Genomic DNA, 14210 nt, shown 5'->3' with positions numbered 1-14210 from the left:
CCCTGGTCTCAACCATTGTGATTGACTAAATATACAGTATATGGCAGCTTTTTAATAAAACAGGTTTCCATTCAGTGGAAGAAAACTTCCCTTCAAAGGCCTTACCATTGGGGACAGCAGATAATGTTTCAAAATAATCAAAAGTGTCCACATCATCTGGCACTGCAACTTTTCGTGAACCAATCACATTTGGAGATACTATCGGGTCACTTGCAGCAGTGGAAGCAGAGGCTGCTGGAACATCCGTTCCTGTGGTGATAGATTTAAATTATTTGCACAGTTAATGGGGTGGGGCTAAAACTGTGAATAAATTAATTCCAAATGACAACAGAGTAAAGGTCTAAAGCCATCTTAAAGCCCCTTGAACATTGTACGAATTCTATTTTCAAAAATTTGTTTTCTGCAACTTGAACATTCTCAGTGAGTCATGAGGTACTGAAACAGGCTGTTCAGCCCATCATGCCTCTGCTGGCCTCATTGTCTAACCACACTAATTGCATTTGCTCACACTGGGTCTGCATCCATTTATACCGATTTGTGTGGCAGCTTAAATGTCTTTTAACCTTTCTGATTGCTTCTGACTTCACCACCTCAAGAAGAGAGTTCCAGAAAACAACTACTCTGTAAAAAAAAAATGTTATTTTCCCTCAAATCCACTCAAAAACACCTTTCACTCATCTTGTAACAATGTCCTCTTCCATTTGATAGCCATGGGAAAAGAATTCTATCTATCCTATCTACAGTATGCCTCGCATGATGTCGTACATTTCTGCCAAGTTACCCCCCCAGCCTTCTCCATTCAAGGGAAAATAAGCCCAGTTTATCCACTCTCTCTGCACAACTAAAATCCTTCAATATCCTCTCTCGTTTATTCAGCACAACCACATCTTCCTTATGGCATGGTGACCAGATCAGCAAGCAAAACTTTAATAGCAGTTTTGTAAAGCTTTGTAAATAGCCTTTTATATTCTATTCCCAGTCTTTCAAGGTAAGAATTACATAGGCCACCATCACCACAGTCTATTGCTGAGTCTTGGACCCTAAAGCATATCTATTCATCAATATCCCTAATTCCTTACTATTTACTATACACACACACATTATATACACATATCATATATAATATATATATATATATATATCTCCTAACTACTTCTTTGCTTCCCAGAATGGAGCAGCCTGCACTTGTTAAAATTCCATTTGCCAAAGCTCTGTCCAACTTTCCATCTGATCTACATTCTACTGTAGCCTCAGACAATGTGCCTCACTATCCACACACCAATTCATGTCATCCACAAAGTTATTCAGCTTCCTCCTATTGTAATATTTATAAATCATGAACAACTGAGGACCTTGCAGTTTGACTATTACATGGTTGTTCAACCACTAATTTGGGTTTGGAGATGTTAACTGCAAACCCCCGGTAGAGCACCTCATTAGCATGCTTCTTCCTTCTGTGGACAAAAGGAGGCGATCTTGTTTTGGTCACATCACAGTTGACTGTAATGGATATGCTCGTGTTAGGTGAGAAGCTGGAAGCTGTGCAGAGCTCTCCGATCTTTGAACACCATCTCAATGTTCTACACTGTTAGTGGCCATTTGGCTTATTGCACCAATGCAATAAGCTATAATTTTGTCTATAAGCCACAACATTAGTTTAAATAATTTGCTTCTAATTATCCTCTTGGATCCACAACATCCAAATATTTACCTAAGCCATTTGGCTCTAGGCATTTTCAAAAATGCACCAATTTGCTTAACCCAATCCACCAGATCAGCTTTAACAGCCAGTGCTTACTATGCAAACATTCACCTTGGAACTACTGCCAATGCCTTGGTGAAGGAGATTTCAGATTCTCCATGTACACAATGTGTTTCTCTTGTCCTCAGCACCCTCCCCAGAGTCAATTCTTTGACTTGGGAATGGAGATGTGTGTTGCTATGGCATGTATCACTTCCTATGCCAACAACAAAGGCCAGAAAGGTCAGAATAGGAAACAGCTTCTTCCTCAGGCCATTAGGCTGCTAAACTCCCTGCTGCATCACAGTTGAAGTGTCACTGGTTAATAATGTTCTGTACCCTCAACATTTAATTTATGCCCTTTATTTTGTTTATTTATGCACAATTCATTTGGAGATTTAATTCTTACTTTCCTAAGTGTTATGTCAACTGCAATCTTTGCACCCTGGTCTGGAGAAAAGTTATCTCGTTTGACGATATACATGTATATCGTTACATGACAATAAACTTGACTTGATGCAGAGACACCATGACAGGAATGAACTGTAGCTGCGAATGCCACAAAAATAGGACTTCAGAACATCAATTGGATGTGCCTCCACTTAGAAAGAATAAGAATATTCATATTTTTGGCAGAAATCAGAACTCATCTATTATGGCCATGGTGTTAACTTGGGAAGCCTTTCATCTGAGAGGCACCATGGATTGCTAGAATAATGCTAGCAGTGGAAGTCAACTGGTGATTCACTCTAGTGCAAATCTCCCTCTCCCTCTCTCTTTTCATCTGGGCCACAGTTGTGAATCTTAATTTTCAGACATACCATTGCAAGGAAATGTAAATTTACATTTTCCTTTAATGGTCTCTTGATGAAAAATAATTCTTGAAAAGAACACAGAAGCCACTAGGGGATGGAGAACCGGATGAACTAATGATTATTTTCAGATGCCATAAGAAATTAAATCAGTATTACTACATTAAGGAATTTGCATTAGATAATGTGTTGAGGATTCTACAAAATGCCCCTTTTAAATCTGCAGTGTTTTGCTAAATACCAAGACAGCAGCTTCCAGCTCAATCTCTGTGGCTGATACAGGAACATTGGTGTCAGCAACAACGGGCAGCAAATTACTTCCGAAATTGCGTGGTGTGTGCATGTCGTCATTTTTTTTTGCACCCAGTTTGCTTTTACCAGGCTCTCATCTTATTGATTAAGAAAACCTTGATGAATTGAGGCCATACCAAGATGGCTCTCATTTTCTGCTGGGTTACTGTTTCACCGTCAGTAGCAGAGGGTCAAAATGCTGAGCGGTAGGAAGCTTGGGGAATAGGTGCCACAATAATCTGGATCAGCTGCTCATGTTCATCAGACAGGACAGTCCTTTACAATAGATTCTGAAGTTCCTTAAATTCTAAGCCCTGCATGGTAGCATAACAGTTAGCACAATGCTCTACAGTCCTGGCTGTAAGATCAGGGTTCAATTCCTGCTGCTGCCTGTAAGCAGCTTGCCCGTTCTGTCCATGATGGCGTGGGTTTCCTCCCACGTCCCAAAGATGTACGGTGAGGGTTACTGAGTTGTTGGCACATGCCCGAAGCGTGGCAAAACTCGTGGGCTGCCCAGCCCAATCCTTGCTGATTTGATTTGAGGCAAAGTGATGCACTTCACTTTAATCTTTAAAATGCAAAGCCTTTGCAGAACACTGGCCACTGCTCAGATCTCCTGATGAGCTCACAGCAATGTTAAGTTGCTGGGGGATACAAGTTACATACATTGCACCTTCTGGTAAGATGGCAGCGCATTCAGGCAGAGCAGCCTCTCGGGGGCTAACCAAAGGTGCTTTCCATTGCAGGACAATGCAGGGTATTAAGAACTTCATCTACTGCAGGTCTACCCCTGCTGCTCGTTGGCAGAGGAGCTGGTCTTGGTGTGAACCGTGTTGCTGCCTGCTACAGGAAGGCATTGGGAGTCAGTGCACGAAAGTAGTGTACAGCCTAACAGCCAGTGAGCTTGGACGTTTCTCTTGTGATTGCAGGACCCTGTTGAACATTGGCAATGTAAAATGCTTCAGGTTTGTTGGGGAGGCGGGTGGCGGGACAGCTGCTTGGCCTTGGTTGTAACAAGGACCAGGCCTCAAGCTGTGGGTTGCCTGTTGCAGCAGTCCAGGAGAGGAGACACCAGTGTAGCACGGCGTCCATGCTGGATTGGGGGCTGTGTCTCCCGTTGGTGCTGCCCTCCGGTGTCAATCGGCGGAATGAGGAACCAGATTGTGTGCGCAAGTTTGTCTACGACTGTTGAGAGCTGCTTGCTTTTGCTGTTAATGCCCATGCATCATCAAATTATAGGACATGTCACTCAGAGACATGGACTATTTATTTTATGTGTTTCTCTATGTTTACTTACCATCTTAAATGTGCCTTCTGCCATCTATGACTGCCAGTACTGTTTTATTTATTTATTGAGATGTAGTATGGAGTAGGCACTTCTGGCCCCTCGAGCCGGGCTGCCCAGCAACTTCTGATTTAACCCTAGCCTAATCATGGGACAATTTACAATGACCAATTAACCTTCCAGCCTTTGAACTGTTTGAGGAAACTGGAGCACCCAGAGGAAACCCACACGGTCATGGGGAAAATGTACAAACTCCTTAAAGGTAACACAGAAACATAGAAAACCAACAGCACAATACACGCCCTTTGGTCCACGAAGTTGTGCCAAACTTGTCCCTACCTTAGAAATTAATAGGCTTACCCATAGCTCTCTATTTTTCTAAGCTCCATGTACCTTTCCAAAAGTCTCTTAAAAGACCCTATCGTATCCACCTCCACCACTGTTGCTGGCAGCCCATTCCATGAAACCACCACTCAGAGTAAAAAAAAACCTACCCCGACATCTCCTCTGTACCTACTCCCCAACACCTTAAACCTGTGTCCTCTTGCGGCAACCACTTCAGCCCAGAAAAAGCCTCTGATTATCCACATGATCAATGCCTCTCATCATCTTATACACCTCTCTCAGGTCACCTCTCATCCTCCATCGCTCTAAGAAGAAAAGGCTGAGTTCAAGTGGGGTCTGACCAGGGTCCTATATAACTGCAACATTACCTCTGGGCTCCTAAATTCAATTCCACGATTGATGAAGGCCAATACATCATACGCAGCCTTAACCACAGAGTCAACCTGTGCAGCAGCTTTGAGTATTCTATGGACTCGGACCCCAAGATCCCTCTGATCCCCCACACTGCCATGAGTCTTACCATTAATACTATATTCTGCCATCATACTTGACTTACCAAAATGAACCACTTCAGATATATATATAAAACCATATAGCAATTACAGCACGGAAACAGGCCATCTCAGCCCTTCTAGTCTGTGCCAACGCTTACACTCACCTAGACCCACTGGCCCACACTCAGCCCATAACCCTCCATTCCTTTCCTGTCCATATACCTATCCAATTTTACTTTAAATGACAATACCGAACTTGCCTCTACCACTTCTACTGGAAGCTTGTTCCACACAGCTACCACTCTCCAAGTAAAGAAATTCCACCTCGTGTTACCCTTAAACTTTTGCCCCCTACCTCTCAAATCATGTCCTCGTTTGAATCTCCCCTACCCTCAATGGAAAAAGCCTATCCATGTCAACTTGATCTATCCCCCTCATTATTTTAAATAGCTCTAACAAGTCCCCCCTCAACCTTCTACGCTCCAAAGAATAAAGACCTAACTTGTTCAGCCTTTCCCTGTAACTTAGGTGCTGAAACCCAGGTAACATTTTAGTAAATCTTCTCTGTACTCGCTCTATTTTATTGATCTTTCCTATAATTCGGTGACCAGAACTGTACACAATACTCCAAATTCAGCCTCACCAATGCCTTGTACAATTTTAACATTACATCCCAACTCCTATACTCAACGCTCTGATTTATAAAGACCAGCATACCAAAAGCTTTCTTCACCACCCTATCCAGATGAAATTCCACCTTCAGGGAACTATGCACCGTTATCTCTAGATCACTCTGTTCTACTGCATTCTTCAATGCCCTACCATTTACCATGTATGTCCTATTTTGATTATTCCTACCAAAATGTAGTACCTCACACTTATCAGCATTAAACTCCATCTGCCATTGTTCAGCTCACTCTTCCAACTGGCCTAAATCTCTCCGCAAGCTTTGAAAACCCATTTGATTATTCACAATGCCACCTACCTTAGTATCATCTGCATACTTACTAATCCAATTTACCACCCCATCATCCAGATCATTAATGTATATGACAAACAACATTGGACCCAATATAGATCCCTGAGGCACACCACTAGTCACCAGTCCAACCTGACAAACAGTTATCCACCACTACTCTCTTGCATCTCCCATCCAGCCACTGTTGAATCCAGTTTACTACTTCAATATTAATACCTAACGATTGAACCTTCCTAACTAACCTTCGGTGCCTCGTCAAAGGCCTTACTGAAGTCCATATAGAAAACATCCACTGCTTTACCCTCATCAACTTTTCTCGTAACCTCTTCAAAAAATTCAATAAGATTTGTCAAACATGACCTTCCATGCACAAATCCATGCTGACTATTCCTAATCAGACCCTGTCTATCTAGATAAATATATATACCATCTCTAAGAATACTTTCCATTAATTTACCCACAACTGACAGGCCTATAATTGCTAGGTTTACTCTTAGAACCCTTTTTAAACATTGGAACCACATGAGCAATACGCCAATCCTCCGGCACCATCCCTGTTTCTAATGACATTTGAAATATTTCTGTCAGAGCCCCTGCTATTTCTACACCAACTTCCCTCAAGGTCCTAGGGAACCCTGTCAGGACCTGGAGATTTATCCACTTTTATATTCCTTAAAAGTGCCAGTACTTCCTCCTCTTTAATTGTCATAGTTTCCATAACTTCCCTACTTGTTTCCCTTACCTTCAATATCCTTCTCCTTAGTGAATACCGAAGAAAAGAAATAGTTCAAAATCTCCCCCATCTCTTTCAGTTCCACACATAGCTGTCCACTCTGACTCTCTAAGGGACCAATTTTATCCGTCAATATCTTTTTGCTATTAATATAACTGTAGAAACCCTTCGGATTTATTTTCACCTAACTTGCCAAAGCAACCTCATATCTTCTTTTAGCTTTTCTAATATCTTAAGATTCTTTTTACATTCTTTATATTCCTCGATCACCTCATTCACTCCATGCTGCCTATATTTATTATAAATCTCCCTCTTTTTCCTAACCAAGTTTTCAATATCCCTTGAAAACCATGACGCTCTCAAACTTTTAACCTTTCCTCTCAACCTAACAGGAACATAAAAATTCTGTACCCTCAAAATTTCACCTTTAAATGACCTCCATTTCTCTATCCCATAAAACAAATTGTCCCAATCCACTCCTTCTAAGTCCTTTCGCATCTTGTCAAAGTTAGCCTTTCTCCACTCAAAATTCTCAACCCTGGGTCCAGTCCTATCCTTCTCCATAATTACATTGAAACTAATGGTATTGTGATCACTGGACCCGAAGTGCTCCCCAACACATACATCCATCACCTGACCTATCTCATTCCCTAACAGGAGATCCAACACTGCCTCTTCTCTAGTCGGTACCTCTATGTATTGCTGCAAAAAAATATCCTGCACACATTTTACAAACGCCAAACCATCCAGCCCTTTTACAGAATGGGCTTCCCAGTCTATGTGTGGAAAATTAAAATCTCCCACAATCACAACCCTGTGCTTACTACAAATATCTGCTATCTCCTTACAAATTTGCTCCTCCAATTCTCGCTCCCCATTAGGTAGTCTATAATACACCCCTATAAGTGTTACACCACCTTTCCCATTCCTCAATTCCAACCAAATAGCCTCCCTAGATGAGCCCTCTAATCTATCCTGCCAGAGCACCGCTGTAATATTTTCTCGGACAAGCAATGCAACACCTCCTCCTCTTGCCCCTCTGATTCTATCACACCTGAAGCAACGAAATCCAGGAATATTTAGTTGCCAATCATACCCCTCCTGCAACCATGTTTCACTACAACATCATATTTCCAGGTATAAATCCATGCTCTAAGCTCATCCACCTTTCTTACCATGCTCCTAGCATTAAAATAGATGCATTTAAGAAACTCTCCACCTCTTCCTCTGTTTATCCCTAACGATGCGATCAACTTTACTATCTTCTTTTTCTTTCTTCTCCCCTACATCTTCAGTCTGAGCGCTCCCCTTCTCGATCACCTGCCTACCCTCCCTCACACACTATCTACTAGCTTTCTCTATTTGTGAACTAACCTCCTCTCCCCTAGTCTCTTCAAACTGATTCCCATCCCCTAACCATTCTAGTTTAAAGTCTCTCCTGTAGCCTTAGCAAATCTCCCTGCCAGGATATTGGTCCCCCTAGGATTCAAGTGTAACCCGTCCTTTTTGTACAGGTCACACCTGCCCCAAAAGAGGTCCCAATGATCCAGAAACTTGAATTCCTGCCCCCTGCTCCAATCCCTCAGTCACGCATTTATCCTCCACCTCATTCTATTCCTACTCTCACTGACGAGTGAGACAGGCAGTAATCCTGAGATTACTACCTTTGTGGTCCTTCTTCTCAACTGCCTTCCTAACTCCCTATATTCTCCTTTCAGGACCTCTTCCCTTTTCCTATGTCATTGGTACCTATATGTACCACGACCTCTGGCTCCTCACCCTCCCACTTCAGGATATCTTGGACGCTATCAGAAACATCCCAGACCCTGGCACCAGGGAGGCAAACTACCATCTGGGTCTCCTGATCGCATCCACAGAATTACCCATCTGACCCCCTAACTATCGAATCTCCTATTACAACTGCCTTCCTCTTCCTTTCCCTACCCTTCTGAGCTACAGGCCGGACTCTGTGGCGGAGGCATGGCTACTGTTGCTTCCCCCAGGTAGGCTGTCCCCCCCCCAACAGTACTCAAACAGGAGTACTTATTGTCAAGGGGTACAGCCACTGGGGTACTCTCTAGTACCCAACTCTTTCCCTTCCCCCTCCTAACTGTGACCCAGCTGTCTGCCTCCCGTGGTCCCGGTGTGACCACCTGCCTGTAACTCCTCTCTATCAACTCTTCACTCTCCTTGACCAGACGAAAGTCATCAAGCTTCAGCTCCAGTTCCCTAACATGGTCCCTTAGGAGCTGCAGTTCGGTGAACCTGGCACAGATGTGGACGTCCGGGAGGCTAGGAGACTCCAGGACATCCCACATCTGACACCAAGAACAACAAGCTGCCCTCACACTCATATTTCCCCTTTCCTCAAATAACAGGAAAAACCGAAACCTAGACCTATCTTGCCTTCCCACTTCTGCCTAAGCCCGTTGAGCCCAAGCCCTTAAGCCTTCATTCTGCTCCTGGCTCACTCCGCTGCCCACTGTATAAGGCTGTGTCCTTTTTAAATCTTCCCCGCTTCACTGCCTGTCGTCACACGCCTGCGCAGTCCCGCCTCTCTTAACTCCAATGAGAATAAGAAAAATTCAAGATGGCTCCCGCCATACTCCCGTTCTGATCCTCCGACTTCCTTCTCCAAAAATCCTTATCTGGGTTGAACTCCATCTGCCACTTCTCAGCCCAGTTTTGCATCCTATCAATATCCCGCTGTAACCTCTGACAGCCCTCCACACTATCCACAACACCCCCAACCTTTGTGTCATCAGCAAACTTAATAACCCATCCCTCCATTTCCTCATCCAGGTCATTTATAAAAATCACTAAGAGTAGAGGTCCCAGAACAGATCCCTAAGGCACACCACTGGTCACTATCTCCATGCAGAATATGACCCGTCTACAACCACTCTTTGCCTTCTGTGGGCAAGCGAGTTCTGGGTCCGCAAAGTAATGTCCCCTTGGATCTCATGCCTCCTTACTTTCTCAATAAGCCTTGCATGGGGTACCTTATCAAATGCCTTGCTGAAATCCATATACACTACATCTACTGCTCTACCATCATCAATGTGTTTAGTCACATCCTCAAAAAATTCAATCAAGCTCATAAGGCACGACCGGCCCTTGACAAAGCCATTCTGACTATTCTTAATCATATTATACCTCTCCAAATGGTCATAAGTTCTGCCTCTCAGGATCTTCTCCATCAACATAACAACCACTGAAGTAAGACTCACTGTTCTATAATTTCCTGGGCTATCCCTACTCCCTTTCTTGAATAAAGGAACAACATTTGCAGCCTTCCAATCCTCTGGAACCTCTCCTGTCCCCATTGATGATGCAAAGATCATTGCCAGAGGCTCAGCAATCTCCTCCCTCGCTCCCACAGTAGCCTGGGGTACATCACATCCGGTCCCGGCGACTTATCCAACTTGATGCTTTCCAGAAGCTCCAGCATATCCTCTTTCTTAATATCTACATGCTCAAGCATTTCAGTCTGCTGCAAGTCATCACTACAATCAACAAGATCCTTTTCCATAGTGAATACTGAAGTAAGATATTCATCAAGTACCTCTGCTATTTCCTCTGGTTCCGTACACACTGTCACACAGCGGGAATTGAACCTGGGTCGCCAATACTGAAAAGCACTACGCTACCACGCCACACCATGAGGTTTGGTTTAGCGGTTTTAGACAATAGGTGCAGAAGTATTCCATTCGGCCCCTCGAGTCTGCACTGCCATTCTGAGATCATGGCTGATCATTGACAGATAATTAAACTTGAACTTACTTAATCTTGTGCACACAGTACAATCTGTATAGTGACACGATATTTTTACATTTTCACAGGATTACATTCTATTAAATTGAGAGCATAGCTTAAGGTCCAGCAATGCAATGTGTTAATGAAGCACGGATCTGGATTTCTGAGGAAAAAGAGATAAAGCAGATTAGCAGTTAACCCGCGAGATGCTTGCACATGCTTGGGAAGCAAAGAAAACTGGGCTGCTACCAAAAGCATCAAGTATTGTAGAGCAAAGTGTTAAAAGGTAACCTCTTGGGTAAGGATCCTGATTAGTCAGCAGAGGTGGGGAATCGTGCTACTAGTGACTGACAAGGAAAGAATGATTAGTTTGCTTGTGGGCTGGCAGCTGTAGAACAAATCGCACGTGGCTATCTGCCAAGTGAGCAGAAAGGGAAAAGGGCAAAGTTTACTGAGGCAATAGGAGGAGAAACGGTAAAAAGCAAAAAAAAAATCTAAACTAACCAGATGCTGGATCACCAAAGGTTTTGTAATCTGGTGTAGCGACCAAGATTTCTAGAAGAATTAAAAGAAAGATTAGTAGGGAGCAAAAATAAAAATCAAGTTTAAAAAAGGTAATGAACTGAGCAACTGAAACAGATGAATTAAAACCAGCTGTGGATGCCACAGAAAACAAGACTTCAGAACATCAGCTTGATGTGCCTCCATTTAGAAATTGCTAAAATTGTTAAAATGAGGATTTTCAGCTCTACAAACTCTACTAGGATGATGAAAAGATTGGCGTTTTTGAAACCCTACACTACCTGGTTGAAATGTTCGTCATGCATATTACAAAATGACAGTCGGTAATTCAACATCAAGAACCTCTGTTCATTGGCTTATAGATTCACATCCTAAATCCCCCTTCCTATTAATAGAAATTGTTTACAGAAATCTCACTTACCATGACATTCTCCAAGGTGTGCTGTATTGCCAAATTCCACATCTTGTTCAAACGCAGTGCTGGTGATTTAAAAAAAAGCAAAAATAATGAGACACTTGAAATAGAATTTGACTTTAGTGTAAATTGAAACTTACTTAACAAGTAAAGAGAAGGGAGAAAATCAACTTTAAATGTAGGCTTGCTGAACTGCCTTAACAGAAATTCAAGTGTTAATGAAAACACACTTACTTTATATCTGGTTTCACAGTCCCACATGATTTATTATCTATCCAGGCACAGTATGGATCTCTTGAACCTATACAAGATCTGTGGGTAAAACAGACAAGAATAATGGGCATCTATGTGGATGTAGTTATGCATTAAATAAGCACAGTAGTGGTGTGGGTAGTTAACTTGATTTTGTGATTTGGCACTCAAGTACAAATTCATGAAAGTGCTGGATCAGAGAATCATCCCTTACATTCAATCCAATGAATATTTTGCCTTGTGGTTGATCTCAAAACTTCTTAGAACATGTAATCTTCCTGCAATCTGAAATGCAATTTCCCTTTTCTCGACACCTTACTCCACAAAATCTTGTCCATTATATGACAAACGCATAACTTTCATGCTTTGAGCTTCCCATTTCATTTTTAATATTTCATTCTGGCATTTGAACACCTCCCCCATGAAACGATAGTTGCCTAGATGGATAATATGTGCATGAATAGCTTAAAATGCAAACTCTTTTCCATTCATAGGATAGATACACTGAAATATTCTATTAATTCCAGAAGTCATATAGTCTTAACAAAGTTCAAAGTACATGTGTCACCATGTACACCCTGAGATTCATTCTCTTCAGGGCATTCACAGTAAATACAAGAAACACAATAGAATCAATGAAAGACTGCATCCATCAGGACAAATGACCAATGTGCAAATAACAACAAACTACAAAAATAGAAAAAGAAAAAATAAGCAATTAATATTGAGAACATGAGATGTAAAGTCCTTGAAACTGAGTCCATAGGTTCAGGGAACAGTTCAGTGGTGGTGGGAGTGAAGTTTATCCCCTTTGGTTCAAGGGCCTGATGGTTGAGGTGTAGTAACTGTTCCTCAACCTGGTAGTGTGGGTCCTGAGGCTCCAGTACCTTCTTCCTGATGGCAGCAGCAAGAAGAGAGTATGGCCTGACAAGTCACTTCATACCAATTAAGTTTTTAATATTTTATACCATTTGTGATTTTTCTGAACTCTGATTCTTTGTCATTTATTATAATCTCAAAGAGCACATTAATGATCTTCACTGCCATCTACTCCATTATGCCTAGTGTCCTAACCTCAATGATGTCTCACCTGTCAGCGCAGGCAAATGCCCTAAAAATCTCCAGATGATAAAATATTAAACTGTCAGATTTAACTCAGCTGAACACAAGACAGGATTGGGTTATTCAGCCCATCAAGCCTGCTCTGTCATATCATGGCTGATTTATTATCTCTCTTAACCCCTTTTCCTGCCCTCTCCCCATAACCTTTCACACCCTTACTAATCAAGAACCTATCAACCTCCGCTTTAAATACTTTAGATATACCCAGTAACTTGGCCTCCACAGTCATCTGTGGCAACGAATTACTTAGTTTTGCCACCCTCTGGCTAAAGAAATTCCTCATCTCTGTTCTAAAGGGATGTCCTTGCATTCTGAGGTTGTGTTCTCTGGTCCTAGACTCCCTCGATATAGGAAACACCCTTTCCACATCTGCACTATCTAGGCCTTTCAACATTCAGATAGGTTCCAACGAGATCACCCCTCATTCTTCTAAAGCCCACCAAAGTACAGGTTCAAGTGAGAACTCAAACAGTATTGATATTTTAATTTCATTAGCTGATGCAGTTTCCCCATTTATGACTGTCTTGCTATATTAAAAAAAGATTTCTGAAAGATGCCAGTAGAACAAATATTGAAAAATGGCACTCTCATGTTCCTAAATGTCAAATCTACGTTCTTTGTTATGTAAACCCATCACAACAATGAATTATTTGTTTGGATCCAACTTGTCAAACTTTCACAACACCTTTCTATGACAATACACTACCTGGTTCAGTTACTGCAAAAGGGGGAGAAAAACACAAAAATGCACGCTCTCGTACATGCTTAACTGGCATTTGAAAAGAAACACTAACTTTTTGCAAGTGCCATGATTTTCGCAGTGACTGAGTGGTACACGAATCACACAGCTGGAAAAGGCCACGAATAAGGCATGGTGATCTTTATCGATCTGCAGCCCCAGTACCTTTCTGTCATCTTCATTTGTGGTACTACACCTGTTTACCAAACAAAGACTTGATCAGGCACACGGAATAAAATTCAGGTGCTTTAAGAAAAAAAACTCTCACATTATCAGGAAGAACCTGACTTCCCATTTGTAAAGCTATGTAATTTCTTTAAATTATCCCCTCAATTCCAAATAATCTAGGAAAATTACATTCTCAATTTGATAACTAATGGCTTAAGGCAACAATATACAAAAGTAGTCCTATAATTGGAGCTTGTGATGCCTTAATAACAAGGCGGAGGTGCTTACTCTTGGAGAAGTCATACCAAATAAATACATCACTGGCACCGGCTTATCTTAGATCAAGTACTACTGTATGGGTCTTGAAAATCATTCACATTACATGCTGGATCCATTTCTTCACTCTCTACTGGACCAGATAACTCAGATGTGATTAGCAAGGGCTGACAGGAATAGTTATCTTAGTACTTATAAGAATGTTTTTATGTATTTTAAACTACACTTCTCACATTCCTTTTGAATTCCTTGGATTAATTTTATATGCTCTTATTCGCGC

At 41.9% G+C, this 14210-nt stretch overlaps 1 protein-coding gene across 10 annotated transcripts in view; it reads right to left on the bottom strand.

Moving 5' to 3' along the window:
- Positions 1 to 14210, bottom strand: part of sema6dl (sema domain, transmembrane domain (TM), and cytoplasmic domain, (semaphorin) 6D, like) — a 368382-nt gene that overhangs the window by 15001 nt on the left and 339171 nt on the right. For all 10 annotated transcript variants that reach the window (XM_059952799.1, XM_059952802.1, XM_059952809.1 and 7 more), the window contains 5 exons: positions 13542 to 13682; positions 11608 to 11685; positions 11380 to 11438; positions 10941 to 10991; positions 106 to 249 (listed from right to left, as the gene is read on the bottom strand). In XM_059952799.1, coding sequence (XP_059808782.1) covers positions 106 to 249; positions 10941 to 10991; positions 11380 to 11438; positions 11608 to 11685; positions 13542 to 13682 — 473 coding nt within the window. The remainder of the gene's footprint in view (positions 1 to 105; positions 250 to 10940; positions 10992 to 11379; positions 11439 to 11607; positions 11686 to 13541; positions 13683 to 14210) is intronic.

Source organism: Hypanus sabinus, chromosome 28, assembly GCF_030144855.1.
Source record: "Hypanus sabinus isolate sHypSab1 chromosome 28, sHypSab1.hap1, whole genome shotgun sequence".
NCBI lineage: Eukaryota > Metazoa > Chordata > Chondrichthyes > Myliobatiformes > Dasyatidae > Hypanus > Hypanus sabinus.
The sequence above is the reverse complement of the archived record's forward strand: the minus strand, read 5'-3'. Positions and strand labels throughout refer to the sequence as shown.